General features: G+C 56.9%; 3 protein-coding genes across 7 annotated transcripts; 1 reads left to right on the forward strand and 2 right to left on the reverse strand.

Annotated features, from left to right (window-relative positions):
- H1-6 (H1.6 linker histone, cluster member) lies at nucleotides 1–639 on the forward strand. Its single transcript, XM_070397621.1, has one exon. The coding sequence runs from the start codon at nucleotides 1–3 to the stop codon at nucleotides 637–639; it is 639 nt and encodes a 212-aa protein (XP_070253722.1).
- Nucleotides 640–3,648: 3,009 nt separating this feature from the next.
- Nucleotides 3,649–3,977, reverse strand: LOC138996433 (histone H4). Its single transcript, XM_070397653.1, has one exon. It carries the CDS (start codon nucleotides 3,975–3,977, stop codon nucleotides 3,666–3,668), a length of 312 nt encoding a protein of 103 aa, XP_070253754.1. The 3' UTR covers nucleotides 3,649–3,665.
- Nucleotides 3,978–8,370: 4,393 nt separating this feature from the next.
- On the reverse strand, nucleotides 8,371–14,372 carry HFE (homeostatic iron regulator). Of its 5 annotated transcripts, none has more exons than XM_070397604.1 (6): nucleotides 14,190–14,372; nucleotides 12,785–13,042; nucleotides 12,213–12,488; nucleotides 10,473–10,705; nucleotides 10,121–10,240; nucleotides 8,371–9,337 (listed from the first exon to the last, which is right to left on the reverse strand). In XM_070397604.1, the coding sequence occupies exons 1-6, from the start codon at nucleotides 14,287–14,289 to the stop codon at nucleotides 8,738–8,740; spliced, it is 1,587 nt and encodes a 528-aa protein (XP_070253705.1). In that variant the 5' UTR covers nucleotides 14,290–14,372; the 3' UTR covers nucleotides 8,371–8,737. The 5 variants fall into 5 exon arrangements, with proteins under 5 accessions (XP_070253705.1, XP_070253704.1, XP_070253706.1 ...); XM_070397603.1 differs by having other exon boundaries at nucleotides 12,213–12,512; XM_070397605.1 differs by lacking the exon at nucleotides 14,190–14,372 and adding an exon at nucleotides 13,486–14,082 and having other exon boundaries at nucleotides 12,213–12,512.
- Nucleotides 14,373–14,706: the final 334 nt, after the last annotated feature.

Here is a 14,706-nt window from a genome sequence, read left to right on the forward strand (position 1 = left end):
ATGTCCGAGACGGCCCCTGTGGACCCGGCTGAGCCTGGCCCGGCTTTCATGGCGAAGCCGAACATCAAGAAGCGAGGGAAGAAGCAGGTGGGCCTGGCGGGTGTGAGTCGCAAGGCGCCAAGCCCGTCGGTGTCCAAGGTGATCACGGAGGCCTTGTCGCTGTCCCAGGAGCGGGCGGGCATGTCGCTGGCCGCGCTCAAGAAGGCGCTGGCGGCCGCGGGCTACGACGTGGACAAGAACAACAGCCGCATCAAGCTGGTGCTCAAGAGCCTGGTGAGCAAGGGCACCCTGGTGCAGACCAAGGGCACCGGCGCCTCGGGCTCCTTCCGGCTCAGCAAGAAGGCGGCTCCCGAGCTGGTCAAGGTCAAGAAGGCCGCGTCCGCCAAGGGCAAGAAGCTGGTCTTGTCCCGGGAGTCCAAGTCCCCCAAGAGCTCCGGCGCCAGCAAGAGAGCTCAGAAGCCGCGGGCATCGGCATCCCCGAAGGCCGCCCGAGGCGTCAGGAAGGCGGCGGGGCCCAAGGGCAGGCCCCCGCGGAAGAGCCCGGCCAAGGCCAAGGCCAAGGCCGACAAGCCCACGGCCGGGAGGCCCAAGGCGACCCAGCAGAAGACCAAGCCCAGGAAGGGAGCCTCTAAGAAGTAAAAGGCCAATCTTCAGAAAAAAGGAAAACGACACAAAATAAACCCAAAGGCTCTTTTAAGAGCCACCCAAGTCGCAGTAAAACGGCATAGCACTGGGGCTGCTGGAAGTTCACGACCGCCAGGTCAACCTCCTTGCAAGCGTGCGATGAGATGGACTGTTTGGTTAGACGCGGGCAGGTCTGTTAGGACCGACCTGTGTGCAGATCTGCCTGAAAGTCCTCCAGCGATGCCCGGCTCCACGACGCCGGCTGTACACTCCGCGAGAATACCTCGTGCCTTGTGTCAACTTCGGCTTTACTGGAGGTGCCAGTGTTACGTAGAGAGAAAGGCGTGGAGAGCTGCTCACAGCGCCCCAACATGCCTTAATTTTTCCATAACAGGTGCCACATTTATGTGGTGTCATCCTAATGAGGTTTTTTAGTATTATTATTGATTGCAGAGAGGGAGAGAGAAGCATCCATGAGAATCGGCTGCCCCCTGCACTGGGCCCCACTCGGGATGGAGCCCACAACCCAGGCTTGTGCCCTGACCTCCTGGTTCTTAGGTTGATGCTCAACCACTGAGCCATGCCAGCCGGGCAAAAGGTTTCTTAAGTCTGGAGCCCACGGGCATTGTAGGGGTCATACACAGACATCAAACTGTCAGAATTTGGATTATAAAGAATTTTATTTTTACATCTTTAACGTTAAACTGGTTTTGTTTACGTTATGAGTGTGATTAATCGGTAAAAGTCACAAATATTTACAGTTGTCACAAGAGTATTGAAATGCTATTTATCCTTATTTCCATAGTATATAGTTACTATGCTATTGTCACACTTTTTAAAAGTTGGTTTGATAATATGATTGCTCTGTTTAATACGATTGTGACTCCATGTATTTTATTTAGGAAGAGTGTATAGGTGGTGCCCCACAGGCAGCAAAATGCTAATCCTGGTCTTTAGGGAAATGGTGGAGGCTGCACAGTTGGGGTCCAAATCAAACGTTTGTAAACAAAAACTGCTTGTATTGGAAAACGCTCCAAGTTAACGTGTGTTTCTCATTTTAAAATGAGCTTGTTTTCATTGTGATTTGGCATTCTTATTTAAAATCATCGTAAATATGAAATTCATACTGTCAATCCTATTCTGGGCCTTGGTGTTTGCGTGCAAAAGGATGTTCCGCATCCTTCCAATTCGAGCATCTTCTCCAGGTGGCTCACTAGCTCCGACCCTTTCAGAACTCATTTGTACAACTGAGCCTCTAAGGAAAGGATTTAAATTGCATCTCATATGGAAAATGACTGACATCATGGCTTCAGTTTGTGTAGAAGGAGCCCCGAGCCCAAACCTCGCTTGGATATGACGCCCACTTTCCTTGGAGGCTGGAAATGTTCTGCTCTGGAAATAGGCGTTGGTCACCTGACAAGCGGCGGACTGACCCTGGACCCGCAGACCCTCCTATCTCCCAGGAAAAAGGACCAACAACTGGCTTCATCCCACCCTGCAGCCGGGGGTCTCCCAGCATCGCTCAAATCACATCGTCTATAACCCGTTCCTCCACCCCATGGGCCCCTGTGCTCCTCCGGCCTTTTAGCTCCCGACACACAGCAAGTTAACAGCAGCCAGGGCGAGGTGGCTCAGTGGTTGAGGGTTGACCTTGAACCAGGAGGTCAGAGTTCAATTCCTGGTCAGGGCACATGCCTGGGTTGCAGGCTCCATCCCTTTGGGGACGTACAGGAGGCAGCCGATCCATGACTCTCATCATTGATGTTTCTCTCTCCCCCCACCCCTCTGAAATCAAAACAACAAAAAAGTAAACCCACCAAGGTCTTCCCTACCGTTCTGGGAACAGCAATTAACCCCCTTCCTTAGCCACAGAAAAATGGCCCAGTAATCCCAGCCCCGACATTGAACCTGGTTTTCCGCCCGCACCGGGTATTGTCCCTGGGAGCTTGTCCCCAAGAGGCTTCATTGATATAATAATAACCGTGTGTCAGGCCACGCCCAGCAGCCCATCATGAGATGGTTCTGGAAATCTACAAACGGCCTTTGGTTTTGTTCCAGAAAGCGAGTCTGTGGATTCAACCCGAGGACATAACACTTTTTAAAACCATAATGTTTGAATGGTACATAACAACAAAAAATTTTCCACCATTTATAGCTGGCACATTTAAAGTGGAAAACGAAAAAATATAAGTAAAAATAAATAAAAAGGAAAAACAGCTGGGAGGCCTGGGAGTGGGGTGGGGTGGGCGCCTGAGAGCTGGTGCGGCAGGATCTCTCCCTTCACAAACGCGAAGCCGGGCCGTCAGGGCGGAGGGAGTTAGAGACCAGAGTTAGAGCCCCGACCCCCTTAGTCAAAGGTAATTAACAGCTTGGCCTCGGGCTTAGGGCGGGCCCGGCCTGAGAACGGAAATCAGCAAAGGTCATTACATTTACACCCAAACCCTTGGAAAGAAGAGGGAGGGGTGAGTTCACAAAATGTGAAGAGCTTTCCCGACATCGCCCGGGGCAAATAGGTCAGGAATTAACACCCAGCCTTTCCGTCCAGGCCGAATTCTCAGCAGTGGGTTACTGTGGTCGCCTCACTGCTCCTCACACACCGGATTTGTAAAGTCTATTCACCTCCCCCTCCCCCTCCCCCTCCCCCCAGTAGGAACCAGGCGGACCGCCCTCCCAGGGCTCCGCGCCACAGCAAACTGCTCCCCAACCACGGCCTGTGGTTGTTTTTATAGGGGAAACGAAGAGTAAAGTCCCTGCCAGAAAAATTGTGGGGCCTCCAGAAATCCATATTCTCCGATGAAAGCCCGAACCTAGCGAGGACCTCTCCCATTTGCTCGCTCCTGCGGGTCACCCCAGGAACCCCCGCTCCCTCCCGATGAGCCGAGGGCGCCGGCATCCTGCGAACCGAAGATTAAGGCCGCGCAGACATCAAACGTAAGTGCCCACAACTAAACGAGCACCACAGCGCGCAGCTCTTCCGGGAGGGGGTGGGCGGCCCTGAAAAGGGCCTTTGGTTTTGTTGTCGAAGGTAGTGGTTTGGGGGCTCAGCCGCCGAAGCCGTAGAGGGTGCGGCCCTGGCGCTTGAGCGCGTAGACCACGTCCATGGCCGTGACCGTCTTGCGCTTGGCGTGCTCCGTGTAGGTGACGGCGTCGCGGATCACGTTCTCCAGGAAGACCTTGAGCACCCCGCGCGTCTCCTCGTAGATGAGCCCGGAGATGCGCTTGACGCCGCCGCGCCGCGCCAGGCGCCGGATGGCGGGCTTGGTGATGCCCTGGATGTTGTCGCGCAGCACCTTGCGGTGGCGCTTGGCGCCGCCCTTGCCCAGGCCCTTCCCGCCTTTGCCGCGACCCGACATGGCTGCGGTTGCAGTGAAGGCTCGCGCGCCTCGCAGCCCTTTAAATAGAATGTGTGCGGACCTGATTGAGAACCACAGGCGCCGCGTTGTTTTTTTTCTAAATTAGGTCATCGCGGGGGCGGAGCGAGGGGAAGAGAGGAACGTTTCAACGTTGTGATTGGCCAGTGAACCTGGGCTTATTCGAGCTGGAGGGGCGGGGATTTTATTTTCTTGAAAAGCTTCCGTTTATTTTCTGTCTGAATGTTTTTTTCATGCTAGTTGATTAATTGGGTCCATTTTCCTGTTGTATGGCGCGGGAAAAAGTTCGCTCAATATTTTTATTCCCACGCGAAACGAGTACGCTATGTAATGGTTCCCTGGGGGATGTAGGCATAGTAAGGACGGTGGATTTGTTGGTGGAGGGACTTTTCCTTTCAGTCCTTCTAATATTCCTGTTGTAAAATACTCCGTATTTTAACGGCTTTTTCTGTTTTGGAGAAAGTGTAAGCCTGGCCATGAGGAAGCTCGGGGCCCAAGGGTCTAGTGTTTGGACAGATGGAAAGGCTGGCAAAGAAGTGAACATTAAAACCTCTTCCTTTTCTTCAACATTTGAACATTTACTAGTTGACTCCTTTGTATGTAAAGCCTGAGTCGGGGAGCAAAGCGCTAAACTCCAACAAGCAGTGGTCTGGACCCTGTTTCTGGCCGGCACAGCTTTGCCTGCAATTCCTAACCAGCTCCCTTTCCGCCTTTATTAATCCCTTTCTACCTTTTTAGAGACAAGAATAAACGTTTTGTAGAACTGGGGATTAAGTGTTGGGGAGGGCTAATACGTGATTAAGGTCATCACAAAGCCCTCAGGGCCTTCCCCTGAGGCGCCTTTGATGAGGTTATTGGTATTGTAAACAAGGCTAAGCAATTTTTGAAATTTTCCACTGAAAGAGTCACTCCAGTTGAAAGGGGGAAAAAAGAGACACCTCTCCCCATTCTGGTTAATAAATAAACGCCTATTTTGGAAACTTAGAATGAGACTGTTAATGTAAAAAACAAACAAACATGCAAACCTGTAACGAATTTTTGTGAGTTTATTTGAGCCAAACTGTTGACAATGGCCGGGAAGCAGGATCTCAGTGTATTGGGATGATGCTCCGGAGAAGGGCGGTTTGCACCTTGTTTTATACATTACAACCCAAGGAGGAGAGGTAAGTGGGTGACAGAAATCCATTGGTGATGGATTAGGGAGGGACTGGATAAAAAGTGAAATGATGGACTCATGCTTCCTCTGCACAGGTGGGTGGGTACGGGGTAGTTAAGGGTCAACAATTAACATGATAACAATAACAATGAGGGATCTGAGGTTCCAGTCCTGGCGCTATTCGTTATGCCCCGGGGGTTCCAGAAAAGGGAAGTTCCTAGTTACCCTGACTTTTCACAAGTGTTATCTTAGATGCAAAAGACGACAGGCTCAGTAAACATCGAAGATGATCTTTGTCGGGGAAGATACTGGCCTGGGGCTTGACTATCCACCATAAACTTCTCTTTAACCGAAAGATTTTAATTTCAGACCATCCTTTGCGGTGACTTTAGGTCCTGAGTTTGCAAGGCTGTCACGCAGGCCTCCCCTGAGTCAGGTTAGCCTGTGGCCCCTCGTCCCCAAGACTGGCCTGAGAAGGACCACAATCATCGGACTCCCGTCAGGGGAGAGGGGAGAGGGGAGAGGGGAGGTGGGGGGGGGGGGACAGAATGACCCGGGGACAGGGAGGAAGCTCTGCGTGGCACATGCTGTTTGTATCGCTTTAGAGCTGCCCCAATGGTTACATTCTTCCTCCCCAACTGAGAGTTGTTAGGGCCCCGACTTTCACTCCCCCCCCCCCCCCCCCCACACACACACACACTCGCCGCCTGCACACACGGTGTAACCGCAGGAGCGGCTCAGAGGGCCCGCCCAGCGCTGGGGTTTCAGACACAACAGACCCAACCGCCAGGCCTGCCGCCGCGCATGCGCAGAGGAGAGAACTTGGACCACCCGCCGCACCCGAAACCACGGACTCCAGACGGGCCGGGAACCTAAACGGGGAGCCCTTTCAGAAGCCGAGGTCCACCGTCCAGGCCTCTGACCATAAATAGCCCAGTTCCAAGGTCCTCCCATGGAAACGTGCCCGCCAGGCCTCCGCATCCTGTTCCCCCTGAACCTTAAAAACCCTAATACAGAGGCGGAGGTGCGGCCCATTAGGTCTCAGGCCTCCGAGGCTGGAGACTTGCAGATCAATCAACCTTTCCCACTCCACACCCTGGCCTTTTGAATTTTGGCTCTTCCTCCCCCGCCACCCGCCCCGCTCCCGCCCCCCCCCCCCCCCCAACACACACACACACAAACTAACTGGAAGAATTTTGGCTTTTTAAAAATGTTTTTCTCCTTTAGTATAAAGACATTACCATTTTTATCTTCATGTGTGTGTGTGTGTGTGTGTGTGTATTGATTTCAGAGAGAAAGATAGAAACATCAGTGATGAGAATCATTGATTGGGACCTGCACCTGAGACCTGTGCTGCGATGGGAAATCGATCCTCGACCTCCTGGCTTATAGGTCAGCGCTGAGCCACACTGTCCGGCAGGTGTCTTGTTTTTTAAGTGTGTGTGTGTGTGTGTGTGTGTGTGTGTGTGTAAAGAATGCCTCCAGTACATGCTGTTATTATATAACACATTTTTGCTTATACCTCCCAGCAGCCCTTCACCAACTGTGCACAGTTGACCAGTCTTGTTTGCCTTCTGTCTGAGTCCAGCGATTCGCAGAACTGGTGACATTTCTCATTTTCTCCAATTTCCAGGTGCTTCTTCACCAGGGATGACCTCCAGGGCCCCAGCCCCAGCTCCGCGAGTCTCAGGGCCACTGTGCTGTTTGACTGTGGCCACCAGAGGGCGCCCGTCTCCGCAATACCAGGCTTAGTGGGCGGTTTTGCCAGAAGCCAAATAAGTTAACAGTATTCAGCCTGGCTGCCTGGCCCAGTGGGTGAGCTTTGACCTATGAACCAGGAGGTCATGGTCACCACACAGGCCTGGGTTGCGGGCTCGATTCCTACTGGGAGACGTGCAGGAGGCAGCTGGTCAATGACTCTCATCATGGATATTTCTATCTCCCTCTCCCTTCCTCTCTGGAAAAAAAAAATAAAAAAGATTTTAAAATGTAAAGTTTGGTTTTTCAAATGCAGTTGACCTGAAGAACTGATGAACGAGGCAAGAAAAATTAAGCTAAAAAAGACTGAAAGACAATGGAGATTTTTAACGTCAGCTATAAAGAAAGGACAATGAACAGGTCCCAGTGGCAGATGGTTCATAACTGTGTTCCTGTAATGACTAGGGAGGGTGTTTCTAGAAGCCTCAGCCTGTGAAATAAAGCCAATAGGAAACAAACGGTTGCCTAGTTAATTGTAACATATCCAGAAGGGGGTAGAAGGATGCTTCTTGGCTGATGCCTTGGGGACAGGAGGAAATACATACATGCACATACATGTACAGCGAAAGCATGTGTCCCTGTGCTTCCAGCACGGGTTGGAGGGAAAATCATTACTGGACGCCAGGCGTTCCCGCTTGGGGTGCTCTGCTCCGGAGGGAGACACTGTCCTCGGGCAGTTTCCTTCCGTTCCTTCCAGCAAGTAAAAGAGACAGGGACTCGCACCCAAGTGAGCCTCACAGAAGGGAGGCCGAGCCGAGGCTTAGCCACACGGTCTGGTCCGCTCCGTGCTGATTCCCTGTTCCATAGTCGGCGGAACCTACCCGGTTGGGGTCAGGTCAAGCCCATCTGGTTAGAGCTGCAAAACACTGTTGTGCATGTGAACACTTAGCAAGAGCTGCCCAGGTCTGAGACCCTTGTGGGAATTAACAAAATAACCAAGGTGCTGCAATTTAGATGGTAATATTTCTGGAGCAAAGAAAAACAGTGAAGTCATCTATCAGGGTTTAATGAAAATAGTCCATGAAACAAATTGTAAGAAATTTAGAAGCAGTAAAAGTTCCCCCAAATAACATAATCCTGTATAGTAGAAGGGTAACATGCAAATTGACTGAACAGGGGAATGACCGGTCGCTATGATGCACACTGACCACCAGGGGGCAGACACTCAGCACGGGAGCTGCTCCCCTGGTGGTCAGTGCGCTCCCACATGGGGAGCTCAGCTCAGCCAGAAGCCGGGCAGCCGTGGTGGCGGGAGCTTCTCCCACCTCCGAGGCAGCGCTAAGGGGCAGTGAGCAGGCGGGTGGTAAGGAGCGAGGGCTCCCTGACTGCGAGAGGGCTCAGGCCGGGCGGAGGGACTCCCCGCACTGAGTGCACAAATTTTCAGGCACCGGGCCTCCAGTAAGTATATAATTTATATGTAAGGCAGGAAAACACAGCAGAAAAAATCATGCAGTACTCAACACAATTCATCATGCATTTATTAAAATATGTGCATTGGATGCCTTTTATATTTTCATACAGCAATAAGACTGAGGAGCACAAATTATTAATAGAGTTTATCATTGGCTAGTGGAATGATAATTTCAAGTTAATTCCTTTTCAACGTTTCTATAGCAAGCACATGTTACATGTATCTTTATCCAATTGAAAAAGTAGTTGAGATCTCTTAGCCCAAATTCAGTACCGACCAGCACACTTTTGAGCTATATTTGGTCTCGTGAGGCACCTGCCCTCTGAGACAGAAGGCCTCGTACCACAGCTTTGCAACCAAATATATGCAGCAGCAGCAAGAAAGCACAGGCCAGCCCTGGCCAGTGTGGTTGAGTGGTTAGAGTGTCACCCGTTGTGCCAAAGGGTCGCGTGTTTGATTCGTGGTCAAGGGCCAGTGTAAGGACCCAGGTCCCTGTCCATAGAGGAGACCACAGGGCGGGGACAGAAGGGCCACTGGAGGACAGAGACGAGGAGAATCGAAAGGAAACGGGTCCAGGAAGTGCGTGCACCTGCGCACATTCTCGGTAGGAGGACGGATACCCTGAGAGATGCTGCAGGCTTTTCTCCCATGTTCCAGAGAATCCTGAGTCCAGCAAACTTCAGTAGCCTCGCTGCGGAGGGAGGAGCTGAGATGAGCCGGCGTGTGGAGTTGCAGGGGGCGGGAACCGAGGCAGGCTCTCCCTGCAGCCTGGGACCCACAGAGCCAGCTCTCAGAGCAGTCGCCGCGGGGTGTCAGCAGGTAGGAACCCAAGATGTAAACGGGGGACAGCAGAGAGCAGGGGTTCCTGGGCCGGCTCCCATCTGCGGGTGCAGCTCTGTCCTCCAGCACCAAGGTCACCCAGGCGCCCGCTCTGAGTCTCCGACGGCTCCTTCCCACGGGGTCTGCAGGCTGCACCTCATTCACGGTCGGCGAGGACATAGCTCCCCAGGGTGCCTCCTGCAGAGACAAGAATCTGGGCATCACCTTCCCCCCCCCCCCCCCCCTCACCTCCCTCACCTGCTCACCTCAACTCTGACCTCTCCCTCCCCAAGGAATACATTTTTAAAATATCCTATTCTATATAATAAAAGGCTAATATGCAAATCCACCGAAGGCAGAACCACCAGTCACTATGATGCCCACTGAGCACCAGGGGGCAGATGCTCATTGCAGAGCTGCCCCTGGTGGTCAGTGCGCTCCCACAGGGGGAGACCTGCTCAGCCAGAAGCCGGGCCTACGGCTGGCGAGCGCAGTGGCGGTGGTGGGAGCCTCTCCTGCCTCCACGGCAGCGCTAAGGATGTCTGACTGACGGCTTAGGCCCATGGTGAGCGGGCCTAAGCCATCAGTCAGACATCCCCTGAGGGTTCTCAGACTGCGAGAGGGCACAGGCCTGGCTGAGGGATGACCACCCCTCCAAGGGACCCTCACACCCCAACCCCGAGTGCACGAATTTTGTGGACTGGGCCTCTAGTCTGTATATGTTGTTATTGATTTCAGAGAGGAAGGGAGAGTGAGAGAGAGAAACATCAATGATGAGAGAGAATCATGGATCAGCTGCCTCCTGCACGCCCCCTACTGGGGATGGAGCTTTCCTTCTGCGGAAACCCTGTCATTCCTGTTCCCCCAGGGGAGCCAGTGCCTCCAGGGAGCAGGTGCCCTGGGCCCTCCCCACCCCCCACCCTGCCCACGTCCTACAGAAGCCCCACACCCTGGGCAGACTTCCTCCGTCTTCCTACTTACGGGAAGCCCGCCTCCTCCGCAGGAATCTGAACAAAACCCCAGTGAAGAAGATGACGATGACGACACCCATGAGGGTCCCGCAGATGATGCCAAAGACCAGGGCTCCCGACATGGAGGGCTCTGAAACGCATCAGCCAGTGGGCACTGGGGAAGCCGGGCCCAGGGCACCCCCTCCCGCCCAGGGCACCCCTCCCATCCAGAGCACCCCCTCCCGCCCAGGGCACCCCTCCTGCCCAGGGCACCCCCTCCTGCCTAGGGCACCCCTCTGTCCCCTTCTCGACGGGTGTCCTCGGCCCGGCTGGTCCGTACCCCAGGAGGCAGTGAGGGGCTGCTCCAGGCCGGGGTGCTGCACCTGGCAGGCATATCTCCGCTCCTCCCCAGGGGGCACCGCCAGGGCCACCCGGGCCTGGTAGGTCCCGTCCCCGTTGGGCAGCAGGTCCCCGGGCTCCGCGTCCTTGGCGTCCAGGGGCTGCCGGTCCTTCAGCCACGTCATGGTGACGTCGGGGGGGTAGAAGCTCAGAGCCTGACACCGAAGAGTGGTCGCTGCCGAGGCCACACGGCGCGTCACCCGCACCGAGGGGGGCACTGGGGGAAGGAGGAGCGTGTGAGGACGGGACCCTGCTGCCCTCCCCAGGAGCACCCCGACTTTCACTTCCCTTCTGCTCCGTGTGGGAGGAAGGACACCCTGTGCAGGCTCTGCTGCAGACACCCACGTGTGTCCCACCAACGTGCCAAGCCCTGGCCGGTGTGCTCAGTGGGTAGAGCATCGCCCTGCGGACCAAAGGGTCCCGGGTTCGATTCCGGTCAAGGGCACGTACTGTGGTTGCCCAGGCCCGGGCCCTGGTTGGGGCGGGTGTACGAGGCAACCCATCGATGTGTCTCTCTCACATCAATGTTTCTCTCTGTCTCTCCCTCTCTCTTCCACTCTCCCTAAACATCAATGGAAAAATAGCCTCGGGTAAGGATTTTTTTTTTTTAATTTTTTATTGATTTTTTTTACAGAGAGGAAGGGAGAGGGATAGAGAGTTAGAAACATCGATGAGAGAGAAACATCCATCAGCTGCCTCCTGCACACTCCCCACTGGGGATGTGCCCGCAACCAAGGTACATGCCCTTGGCCGGAATCGAACCTGGGACCCTTCAGTCCGCAGGCCGACGCTCTAACCACTGAGCCAAACTGGTAAGGGCTCGGGTGAGGATTTAAAAAAAAAAAAATGTTCCAAGATGCTCTCCAAGGTGTGTCCTGGGAGGAGTCATGCCCCTCAGCCTGGGGTCCTGTCCCTCCTGTCAGATGCCCACCCGTGGGCCCGTCTTCCGCTCTGTTAGCCTATTAGGTTGAATCCGGTAAAACCACCTTCACGTGCATGAAAATGATTGAATGCGCCTGTCGGCAATCTCACCTGGCTCAACCCAGCAAGTATTCTTTTCTTTCAATATATGTAATTATTAGACAATGGCCGCAGGGCCCATGGCCACGCTCTGTAGAACCTTCATGTGGCCTCAAGGCTGCGGCCACTCTGACTGGCTGCCTCCTCGCCCCCCCCCCTGCCGCTGGGCAATTTCTTGTTTCTTTGGTTTTCCTGTGATATTTGACGTTTCTGATCCTAAAAGGCACACATGCTCGCAGGCCTAGGGTTTTTGGTTAAATCGAGAGCAGACACATGGCTGGCTACATGCAAAGTGAACCCGGAATGACAGCCAGGACTCCTGGCCCTGTAACGCGTCCCACGTGGAGCCCGCCCCGGCTGGGGTGGGTCTGTGCTCAGAGCGGCGGCTCAGGAGCCAAAGGCTGCGGGTTGATTTCCAGTCCAGGGCACGGACCTGGGCTACAGGTTTGATCCCAGCCCCAGTAGAAGACAACCAATCCCTCTCTCTCTCTCTCTCTCTCTCTCTCTCTCTCTCTCCTCCCTCCCTTCCTCTCTCTCTAAAAAAGCGGGGAAAAATATCCCCGGATGAGGATGAACAAACAAGCAAGCAGAGGGTGGCGACCCGAGAGCTGGCACCTCAGCTCCTCCGGGAGCCGCACCGCCTTGGCCGCCTGGAGACTCCAGCGCCTGCTGGGCCCGCACCCCCTCCACGGCGCCCCTCATACCTTGCCGGTCCAGGACCCCCGTCCCCAGCTCCAGCAGCCGCCAAAGCTGCTCGGGGCAGAGCCTCTCCAGGTAGGCCCGGTTCTGCCGGGCCCGGATCTCGTTCTCTTCCCACTCCATCTTGGTGGCCCAGGCCCCGGGCTCCGCGGCTCTCCAGCTCAGCGTCTCCGGGCGGAACTCCAGGTGGTCCTCGCCATCGTAGCCATATTTCCAGAAGCCGCTGGTGCTGTTGTCCGCCCCCACCGCGCAGCCCAGGGCCACCTGCAGGGTGTGGGGCCCTGGCAACACCCCCAGACTCGTCACTAAATGAACCAAAGACGCAGGCGGCTCTCTCTTCCATCCCAGGACCCAGGGACCTCAGGAAGCAAACTCCTTACTTCCTCCATGCCCCCCAACACCCCAAACCTCCTTCCTTCCCCAGCACCCCAAACCTCCTTCCTTCCCCAGCACCCCAAATCTCCTTCCTTCCCAGCACCCCAAATCTCCTTCCTTCCCCAGCACCCCAAATCTCCTTCCTTCCCAGCACCCCAAATCTCCTTCCTGCCCAGGACCTCCCAGGCCCGGCCTCCCGCACCCGAGCTGTGGTTGCGGTTGTCCATGATGGTCCAGAAGTCCAGCGTGAACATGTGGTCCCAGCCTTTGAGGCTCTGGCTCAGCTGCAGCCACAGCGGGCCGGCCGCCCTGACCCACGGGGCGCGGGGCTCCGCGCGGCGACTCTCGTGATCGTAGAACACGAACAGCTGCTCGTCCACGAAGCCCGCGGCCTGGAACAGCGGCAGCCCCAGGTCCGGCTCCGTGGCGCCCATGAGCAGGTAGCGCAGGGAGTGTGATCCTGGGGAGACAGAGGCGGCTGGCCCGGGACGGGGGCGGCGGGAGCCCGGGGCTGCGACTCAGTTCCCACAGGGCCTGGGGCCCCGCCTGTGCAGATGCGGGTGCTTCCCCCCTCCCAGCGCCTGTCCCGCGCTCCCGCCGCGGGCCTCCTGCGAGTGTGGCCGCCACCCCCCGCTGCCCAGCACGGCCGGGCGGACAGGCTCCTGGGGCCGAGGGCCAGGCTGCGGCCCGCGCTCAGCACGGAGCGGGGAGCCGGGTGCTCAGAGCACTTGGCGCCGCCAGAGCCCGAGACGCGCTGAGCAACAGCCTCCAGCCACGTCCCCCGGAAGGTCAGGAGCCCCAGCGACCACGGGCCAAGCTGACCTCTGACCTCTGGGGAGGTGCCCACATTGCAGGAAGGTCAGGGTGGACCCAGGGGCCTGGCACAGGGGCGCATGGACGCACCTCTGCCTGTGCCCCCGGGAACTCGCCCTCGGCCCGTGGGAAACTAGCCTAGTCCTTCCTCGGCGCCAGGAAACCCGATCCCTAGAGTCTCGGGGGCCGGGGAGTCCTTCCCCCCCCAGCGCCCGTGAAATCAGCGCCCCAGCCAGCCCCGACTTCCGCACGGCGGAGCGGGGGCGGCCCCGCGCGGGCAGCACCCTGGGCCCTGCCCCCTGGACCCAGAACTGAACTTCAGCCCCAAATAGGAGGAAGTTGTGTTTCCAGGCGGAATAACAGTCAGTCAAGCCCCGCACAGATTCCTAACGGGGGGCGGGGCGGGGAGAAGGGGGCGCCCAGCCCAGGTGCGGAGCTCAGGCCCCAGCCGTCCCCCTGCGCACACGCCCCCTGCACCCGCCCTGGACGCGCCCCGCAAGGGCACATCGAGGGCGCGGTGGCCGCGTCCCGGGCGGGTGACCGGGAAACGGGACACAACGCGCAGGAGAGACGCAAACCCGAGGTTCGCTAGGAACCTGCCGCCGAGCTCGGCCTCCGGCAGCCACTCGGGGTCGGGGGGCGGGGGGCGGCGCTGCGCGCGATCCGCAGAGCGGGGACCAGGCTGGGCGCCCCCCGGCCCGCTCCTCCCGGGAAGGTTGGGGAGGGGACTGCGCGGGGCAGACGGCTCCCCGCAAACTCGGCGCCCCCCTCCTCCGCGCCCCCACCGCACTCACGCGCTCCGGCCTGCGCGTCCGCGGCCCGCACCCCGGGCGCCTCCAGCGCCGCCAGCGCCCCGAGCAGCAGGAGCAGCGCGCGCCCGGCCGGCGGGCCCATCGCGGGCGGCGGGCGGGGACTCGGTGCCCGGAGCAGTCACTCCGCGGCCATCGCCGCCTGCAAGTTCCTGGCCCGCGCAGGCCCTTTCCGGCCACGGGAGCGTGTGCCGCCCTTGGCCGGGTCTTCCTGCCCCCGAGCCCGCGTGGGGAACGCCCTGGGACGGTTCCGCTGCGTCCCAGACTCCAAGGCCAGGGCACGTTGCTGACCCGGGGAAAGGACGTGTAACCACTTTCCTTTAAAAATTGACTTCAGAGAGGAAGGGAGGGAGAGATGGAAGCGTCAATGGTGAGAGAGATTCATGGATGGGCTGCCTCCTGCACGCCCCGCACCGGGGATGGAGCCCGCAACCCGGGCCTGTGCCCTGACCAGGAATCGAACCCTGACCTCCTGGTTCCTAGGTCGACTCTCAACCACTGA

The sequence above is a fragment of the Myotis yumanensis genome, unplaced genomic scaffold (genome assembly GCF_028538775.1).
Source record: "Myotis yumanensis isolate MYYU_CA2020_CCGP unplaced genomic scaffold, mMyoYum1.0.hap1 SCAF_17, whole genome shotgun sequence".
NCBI lineage: Eukaryota > Metazoa > Chordata > Mammalia > Chiroptera > Vespertilionidae > Myotis > Myotis yumanensis.

Coding starts and splice junctions, on each gene's coding strand:
- LOC138996433 (XM_070397653.1), bottom strand. CDS start 3,977: ATGTCGGGTCGCGGCAAAGGCGGGAAGGGCCTGGGCAAGGGCGGCGCC.
- HFE (XM_070397603.1), bottom strand. CDS start 14,289: ATGGGCCCGCCGGCCGGGCGCGCGCTGCTCCTGCTGCTCGGGGCGCTG. Junction 13,043..14,189: donor GGACGCGCAGGCCGGAGCGC/GTGAGTGCGGTG, acceptor CTGTCTCCCCAG/GATCACACTCCCTGCGCTAC. Junction 9,338..10,120: donor GCGGAGGAGGCGGGCTTCCC/GTAAGTAGGAAG, acceptor TTGTCTCTGCAG/GAGGCACCCTGGGGAGCTAT.
- H1-6 (XM_070397621.1), top strand. CDS start 1: ATGTCCGAGACGGCCCCTGTGGACCCGGCTGAGCCTGGCCCGGCTTTC.